This window comes from Pyrus communis, chromosome 1, assembly GCF_963583255.1.
Source record: "Pyrus communis chromosome 1, drPyrComm1.1, whole genome shotgun sequence".
Lineage (NCBI taxonomy): Eukaryota > Viridiplantae > Streptophyta > Magnoliopsida > Rosales > Rosaceae > Pyrus > Pyrus communis.
This window is the reverse complement of record NC_084803.1, coordinates 5,837,060-5,845,557: the sequence shown is the minus strand read 5'-3', so window position 1 is coordinate 5,845,557 and position 8,498 is coordinate 5,837,060. Positions and strand designations below refer to the sequence as shown.

General features: G+C 38.9%; 1 protein-coding gene across 4 annotated transcripts; it reads left to right on the top strand.

Annotated features, from left to right (window-relative positions):
* Positions 1 to 1,380: 1,380 nt before the first annotated feature.
* Positions 1,381 to 8,214, top strand: LOC137743492 (protein EMBRYONIC FLOWER 1). 4 transcript variants are annotated; one of them, XR_011069502.1, is made up of 7 exons: positions 1,381 to 1,632; positions 2,603 to 2,814; positions 3,389 to 3,807; positions 3,891 to 4,001; positions 4,168 to 5,579; positions 6,074 to 7,770; positions 7,851 to 8,214. XR_011069502.1 is itself a non-coding variant. In XM_068483399.1 (7 exons), exons 2-6 carry the CDS (start codon positions 2,648 to 2,650, stop codon positions 7,673 to 7,675), a joined length of 3,708 nt encoding a protein of 1,235 aa, XP_068339500.1. In that variant the 5' UTR covers positions 1,381 to 1,632; positions 2,603 to 2,647; the 3' UTR covers positions 7,676 to 7,685; positions 7,851 to 8,214. The 4 variants fall into 4 exon arrangements, 3 of the variants coding, with proteins under 3 accessions (XP_068339500.1, XP_068339493.1, XP_068339508.1); XM_068483399.1 differs by having other exon boundaries at positions 4,171 to 5,579; positions 6,074 to 7,685; XM_068483392.1 differs by having other exon boundaries at positions 6,074 to 7,685.
* The last annotated feature ends 284 nt before the right edge of the window (positions 8,215 to 8,498 follow it).

Sequence of the window (8,498 nt, the reverse complement as noted above, 5' to 3'; positions counted from 1 at the left end):
ATTTTTGCCATGTCTAGCAATCGCCATTGATTTTAGAGAATCCTAGATCACCTTTTCAATAATCTGCATGAATCCAAGGCGGTCCCCATGTCAAGCCCATTATATTTAATAATATTGTTGATACTCTAATATATCTCTTTCCATATATCTAATTCTTTTGTACATATAGTCTTTGTAATACTATATAACTTTTTTCTCTTTGTAAATATTTTTCATTTCTCTCAAAGGTAAGAAGCAAAATGAATCACTTTCATATATATTGTGTGTGTGTGTGTGTTTTTGTTTGGATTACATGGTAATTTAAAATTTTTGGTCTTATATATTGCAATTGACTAAATTGATGATCATAAGTAAAAGTAAAATCATGTGTTTATCACTGTGTGAAAGTCATGTCATAGATTGTATGGATAAATTGCAAAACTCTGACCCACAAAATAAAATTATAGGTCTGCCCACTGAATAACTTATCTAATGAATCCCCGCAAAAGTAATTAATTCTTATTCGCCCACAGTTTGAAAAATTTAACGTACATACATATGTAACGTAGCTCCACAATGGCAAAAAATTTATTAGCCCACAGTTCGGACATGCATACCATCTAAAACTAATTGGTATAATTTTGTGTTCACCCACGTTATGAGACATGAATGTATCATGCCTTAGCCATTGAATCTAGTTATTTCTCGTTCAAAATTATTGATTCTACGAAATCTTTATTATAACTGAATTGGATCTCTTAGCTAATACATTTTATTAGCATAATCCCGAATGCTACGGTTGGATATTACATGTATGACATCTAATTTATTTCAAATTAATATTAGTACCAAAAAAATTCAAAACCTAACCATTTTCCTCCATCTCCCTCTTTCCCATTTTTATTTCCCCCCTTTTGTTCGTGAAACGAAATGTTGCTAGCTAGGGTTAGATAGAGGCCCTTGATTACCCGCAAGAAAAACCTAGGGTTTCATATTGGATCGCACCCACACTCTCCAACCACTCACCTGAGCCACACGAACCAATCAGAATCCACTAATGTGCAAGGGCATCTTTGGCCCTCCATGACACGACAGGTATAAATAAACTATGGCCCCCACCTGAACCAGAGCGTGCAACCACGCTCTGGGAACAGTAGCATTTTTTTACCTTTGCTAGGGTTTCCTTTTCTCTTGTCCAAGCAACAAGTGCCGCACATTGAGCCACGTGGGGGCACATCATTGGGCCAGCACCGTTTTCGGCAGTAATTTATTGTATAAAATGTATGTGTTTGAACATGACATGTAGTATGTATGATGATGTTTTTTCAGTACATTCGACGACAAAAGAAAGGTTAAAGCCCTCTCTATCTCTCTCCTCCTACCATCACCCTCTCTCTCTCTCTCTCTCTCTCTCTCAACATTTTCGAAACCCCTCTCTCCCCCCCTTGTTTCTCTCTCTCTAGGGTTTTACGATTGTTCGCACTCAAATTCCACTCACCCAGCTTCGAATCTCAGCTGAAAAATCGCCTCCCGATCTTCCCCCTCCGCCGCTCTATCCTCCAGTGCCGTTTTCCGGACGCCCCGTGGAGGATCGGGAGCTTAGCTTCGTACGACGTCGTTTCCGGTGGTCGTCGATATGCGTTGAGGTTTCAGGTCGGTTTTTTTTCTGCTAGATTTACTCTTTTATTCAATTGGGTTTTTGAAATCGATGATGTTTTTGGATTTAATTAGTATAAAGTTTAAAGCTTTGAGCTGATTTTTTCAGCTACTTATTAGTTTTTATATTTTTTAAAAATGTTTTTTGAGCTGGGTTTTACTGTGTATAGTACGTCAAGCTTTGGGCTTTACTTTCCATTTCATTATCTGGGGTTTGTTATTATGCTCAGCTTAAACAATTCTATGCGTTTTGGGTGTCATTCATGTCGTTTTGATGTGCTTGGACTCAGTTAATTATCTAGTGACTGAATATTTATAAGTTATATAATGAAAGAACCCTAATTTTTTTTTGTTAAGTTGGTTGATTGAGGTGCTTTTATTTTCCGATTCGGAGTCTCCTAGGGCGAGCCTGAAATGGGTTCGTACGATTGTTGCTTACCTTGGAATATTCATACGACCTAAATTGCTCTAATTGAAACAAAACCCTAATATGAGGTTTTGCCTTATTAATTGTTCCTAATTTTGTGATTGAGTTTGCATCTTTAAAGGTGCATTTAGCCGTGTGAATAATTTGATCGTTCCTAGTACATAGTTGCCACGCAGATCCATCTTTATGTTGATTCGTGGAATGTTAGGGTTTCTAATTTCTTCCCTTGGGTTGTTATACATGTATGTATCTATGCTTGTATATCAATGGAGTTTGTTATTTTATGTGCAATGTCAATGTATGATGAGGTGTTTTACCTTGTCATCTATTTCTTTGATAATTTTGACTCAAAATAATTCATTGCACATGAGAATTGTTGTCGGTTGATTATAAACCCTAATAATTTTGTTTGTGACTTGGACCAAGAATTTTTCTCACGTGATATAGATCGGTGCTTTCTTTACACTTTCCTCGGTGTTCGCCCCCCCATCATATGATAATGATATCACTCAAGTAATTGTTTCATTTGTGTGAATGTAGGAAGTACTGTATTAGGAACACTGTGATCTGGTTAGATGCTATAACATGGAGAAGGGTCTTCTGATCGACAATAATCATAAGAGGAGCAATCCTATTATTGCCTCCAAGTCGGTGGGATCGTTTGTGAAAATTGATTCAATATCTATAGATCTTCCTGATGCGAATGACAAGAGTAGTAGCCATGCGGGAAACTGCGAGCATTTCACTATATGGTAAGCCTTGGAGCATTGCTAGTTGGTACCCGCCTTTACCAGAGATTGTATGCCTTGTGGGAAATTACTCACTTGTTCATAGTAAATTAATATAAATCTTTTGCTAACGATTTAACTAATTTATATTTCTTCATATTCAAAATTGGAAGCTGTCATTTCTTTTGGTAAAATTTCAAAACTCTAATTTGGATGTATATTGGTCTGGTTTAATTATTTTCTCCATTATTAAAGGTTAGATATTAAGCTATTTTGCAGCAGTATATTATGGAGAAAGAAGTCTAATCTCTTTACTTTTTAGTTCATTGTATTAGCACACTTAAAGTTGGGATTGGACTCTTTGGTGCAGTAAAGGTTTTCATCAGCAATCATATGGCACGCTAACTAGTGTGCATTTTGCTAATATAACAAGATGGTGTCTGCAAGGACATAAGTACTTAAACAATAGGGAAGATATATGTGTGTGTGTGGAGCGTTATTTTTTAAATAATAAGTTGTATGTAGTAAATAATTGAATTCTACGTTACCCATGGATCTTTTCATCGAATGAAACTTCTGTTTTATGTTTTGGATATAGTGGTTATGTAGCTGAAGTTCGCAAAAAGAATTGGAAGCTATGTTGGCCATTTCCTTTGGATGGTGAGTTTGATCAGGAGCCAACATCCTTGCTTCCTCCTTTGGATCCTCCAAAATTCAGAAGGTGGTCTTGCCAGAATTGCGTGCAGGAAACTGGTTCTGAGAGTATTGCAAAAGATCATGGTACAGACATGCGTATTGGATCTGATTCCAATAACAATTGTGCTCAGATCCCACCCCTCAGTGATGCTTCACTGCTTCTGTTAGATTATGAGCAAGGTTCAATTTCCAAAATTGTTGATGGAGAAAGAACTGAAGCTCATATTTCTGTTGTTGGAATTGGCAACGAGCAACATCCTTCGTCATCTACTTTTGATAATAAAGAAGGGAGGCATGAAGTTTCACTCACTGCCATCACAGGTAAAGTCAAGTTTGATTCAACTAAATAGACTGTTGGCTATGTTATAGTCTTTTGATTAATTTACTTTTTGTGTTTCATCCAGTGAATGAGAATGTCTTAGATAATTATGCGAGTCATGAAATGCCGAGACTCGATTCTGTTGGGCCAGAAGTTGACCCAAAAAGGACGCAGGAGAGACATAAAGATAACACAGGTTTTCTTTCCCTTTGTTAAAAAGTGATAAAATAAGGATCTTTGGTTGAAAAATTTTACCTGTAATTGCCACGGGTCAATTTAATTTGCAAAGAAAAAACATCAAAATTGCATTACAACTTACTTCATATGATCTCTCACAATCATATTGTCTTTGATTTCTGAAGCAGAAGCAGTACATTTGGATAGCAATGGATCTGTTGAAGTCTGGAAATCAGGATGTGAAAGTCGTGGTGGTACCAACCTTCAACTCCATTTCTCAAACAAAAAATTATTCTGGAATAAGAATCTTGCCCAGGCTAGTGAAGCTGATCACCGACTTTCTGCAGAAGAAAATCACAAGGAGTCAATGAATGCCTCTGGGACATGTAAGATAGTCGGGACAGTTGACAGGGTAAGTGATGCTACCAAGGGCCAGACCATCATTAATCATCCTCTGCATGAGTGTGATTATGCATCATCTGAAAATCCTGAGAAGTCAAGTAGTTTGAATCGCAAGAAAGGTCGGAAGGTTCGTGTGCGTCTGCTGAGTGAGTTGGGTGATGCAAAGCCTGATTGCTTCAGGACAGAAGATTCTCCATCCAACAGAATTAGTAATACATCTGGGAAAGGAACTGTTTCCCAAGGCCAGGTGTCTATCCAAGAAAGTGCTAGAGTGGATCTTGGTGAGAAAAACAAAAGGAAATTGCCTGAGGAAGAGGAACAGAGATGCATAGAGAAGAGCCATCCTAAAAGTTTGAATAGAAAAGTTAAGACTTCCAAGCGAGATGAAGAAACCACCAGAAGCGTTGCAGATTCTGAGTTAGAAGAAGATGCAGTTGCCAGAGTATCTTTGCAGGCAGATATGAGGAGCAACTGGAATGGATCCGAAAATGAAAGAATCCCGGCTGCTGGTAAGAAGAAAATTATAAAATCCAATGATATTGGCGCATGTTCATCCTTAGTCCCACCCAAAGATATTGTGCCAATAGAAGCCCTAGACAAAGTTGGAAATTCAAGTAAGGGTAATGCTACTACAAGTGCTTCTTATAGTCCAGCGTATGATGCATCCACAGGTAGAGGGATGGATCAAATTGCTTTGCCTGCCCCAAAAGCAGGTAGAAAGTCCGGTTCCTGTAAGCGGAAAGGCAAGATGCCGGAAGTTGATGATGGACTGGCTTCTCTATTTCCTTGGCTCACGAAATGCCCAAATACAAGGAAAGATGTAGAGTTCATGCAAACTGGGAATCCATTTCACCGGGCAGAAGATGCACCCGCTGAAAAAGGGTTGGATCTTTCTCTTAACAGCTATTTGTCTGCACAAAGAGATGACAGGAAGTCTATTCCTCAGTCTCAAGATGGATTTCCTTCCTGGTCAATTCAGAAAGATGGAACCGGCAAACTAGATGAGTTTATTAGGAAAAATGCGGAAGCCAACGCAAATCTGACCAAACTTCCTAAAGCCATTTCAAATGCATTTTCTGGGAAAGTGGGACATGATGATTTGAGTAGTAAAATTTTCACCTACAGCATGTCTATCCCGAATGAGAAGCAAAACTATAGCCCCCAGGTTGAAGGGAGCTGTTTGTTGCAGCATATGGTAAGGGCTTTATTCTCTTCTTACTATTCCCTGGATGAATGTTTTCATCTCGATGGCAGCATGATAAACATCCAGAGCAATTGCATGCTTCTTCTGTTTATTAGGTTTAGCATATGCAACTGTGCCGTTATAAAATTGTTGTGATATCATAAATCAGTAAATCACTCATCTGTATCAAATTATTATCGACACAGTTAATACTCTAGTGGAAACTAGTAGGTTTTTTATTATTTGAACACTGCATATTGGTGTTATAACTAAATAATAAGTTTTTCTTATGTCCGTTGCACATGCTGATATGCGAAAATTAGCAGCATTGATGAAGTGATTCAATGGATCAATTTATAAAGTTCCCTTTTACTTCTAGGTAGCCCGTAGAATCATATTGCACATTTCTCTTATCTGTAGTGTAAACACTAATATGCATAACTATCTTCTCTATTTCTAGTTTTATTTTGCAATTTTTTTCTATGATAATTGATTTTCCTTTTCAGGATATTTCTCGTGCAAGAAACAAGGAGAAAATCTTTGAGGTTCCGAAAAATTCAGCTGTGCCTGTTAGTAGGAAAGATAGCAAGCAAAGAGCTGAAAAGACGTCTCAGAAGGGCGCTGCAGATGACATACCGATGGAAATTGTTGAATTCATGGCGAAAAACCATTATGAGAGAAATCAGAAAGTTTTGGAAGCAGGCATTAATGCAAGGAATGTTCCGGTGACGGATCATAGTTATGGCATTGGGAACTTAAGAATATTAGAGGAAACCAGTCAGAAGCAAAAACCTCAGGCAAGAAAGGCAAAAGATGGTGCAACCGCAAGAAAAAATGTGGGACCTTCCAAACAGAAGTTAGTTGACTTTTCTACTTATATCCCCGGAAAAGACACATTCCGTCTCGATCAAATGCAATGCGCTATAGGGTTTAATGCATTTGGTCAACCTAAAAAGAAGATGAGTACTCGAGAGCAATTTCCTGCTGCTGGTTACAGCAGCTGTAGTTGTGCTCAAAATTGCAAATGGAATGGAGATATGATGAGCGATGGGTTGTCAAATTCTAGCTTGCGTCCGTCTGTTCCACAATCAAAGGAAGACGCAGCTCGCCTATGGTCACCTGCGTTGCCAGCTCAAACTGCCTTAACACACTACAATCCTCATAAGTATGGAGCTCAGCCTTCCAATGTTGATATGCTTTCTCACCCTCCTGGCTCGCTGCATAAGGGAAATTTCCGTGGGGATTATGGCCTGAAATTATTTAATTTAAATGCTATCAACCCGGAAAAGCATAGTGAAGGTGTTGGTTTTGAAACTTTCAGCAGAACAAATGCAGAGTACTCATTCACTAGTCAACGTAATGCGACTGAGCCTCCTCAGAGTTCAGCGGGTTCTTTTGATCTATATTCTAATGAAACCATACCAGCAATGCATTTGCTCAGCCTCATGGATGCAGGTATGCGGTCAGGTCCACCCTTGAACATTGCTGGAAACCCAAAATTTCCCAAGAGGTCCTTTGATCTTTACTCTAAGGAGTATTCTGCAGCGGATACTGGTGGTTATAAGGTTACTGATACTGTCAAGCATCCATCATCCAGTTTTTGCGGCAAAAATCACATTTCTGAGAAGTCTCTTGACCTTTTTCCTATGAATCCGGGTGGTACATCTACCTCTTCTTATCCTAAAGGATTCAAAAGGGCTGCCGTAGAGCATAGAGGCTCTGGATCCCAGAATTCTGCATCCAAAGGTGGTGTCTTGGGCAAAAATCATGGAACTATCCCTGTTATGCAGAAAGGGATTGCTATGCTGGGTGATTCTACGATGTTTCCCCAGCACGGCCACAACACTGAATATCCAATGCTGCAGAAATTGGATACTCATAATGCTAATGGGGCCATGAGGCCTCCAAGGAGCAGTCCCAATTCTTTAATCTGCGCTATAAACAAAAACCCAGCTGAGTTTAGCTTGCCAGAAGATGGGAATGAGTACATGATTAGTGGGAAAGACTTAAAAGTTGGGAAGCAGAGGCATGGCTTCATACAAGTAGATCAGAACAAGCAGCCGAAGAAGAAGAAACAGACTACAGGAAAGGGACGTGCACAACAATGAGTTTGATGAGGTTCCTGATATATCTTTACTTGTAGTACTGTCTAACCCTATAATAGCTAAAGTGCTTGAAACAAAACTCTTTACTCACCTGCCTGGTATACAACGTTTTCTTATTGCGCTTCTTATTCAAAATCACAAATTCATCAATTGGGATTAATTTGTTTAATTTTAACAGGTGAAGATTTCCCCAGCTAGCTACCGCAAAATAAGGTTTAGAGAGGATCCAAGTTGTAGTCGTATGAAGCTGATATTAATCAGAGACTTGAAAGGTGAGAAGCGGAGTAGCAGTCATACTGGCTGGAGGTCAAGGCCTGTATTATAGCCTTCATATGTCTTGACCTGCCTGTGCTGTTGATTTTGTATCAAGTCTTGTTATTTTTTATCCGGGGTCATACTTTCTCGAGGACAAAGTTATGGTAAACTTTCGCAATGACAAGACGGCATTCTTACTGATGAGTTACTTTCATGGATAAAACTTAAAATTGCAATTCTATAGTTGCCAAAAACATGTGAAAGAAGACAAAGTATGCTGTTATGTGAGTGAATTGAGAATAAGATTTTGCCTCATCTCTAGCAAGCACTTGAAAGAGATGAGCACATCTCTCTCTCTCTCTCTCTCTCTCTCTCTCTCTCTCTCTCTCTCTCTCTCTCTCTCTTTCCCCCACACCCCCCACACACACACAGAGTTGATTTCTGAGTCTCTTTTATTCTGGTTATTTTGCACATCTTAGTTGGGCTCTGTGCGGTGTGGCAAGTGAATTTGGGCGGGTGTTTTGAAGTGGAAGTGCAAAACCTAAAATAAAAAGGTTTTGGATTTGAGTGA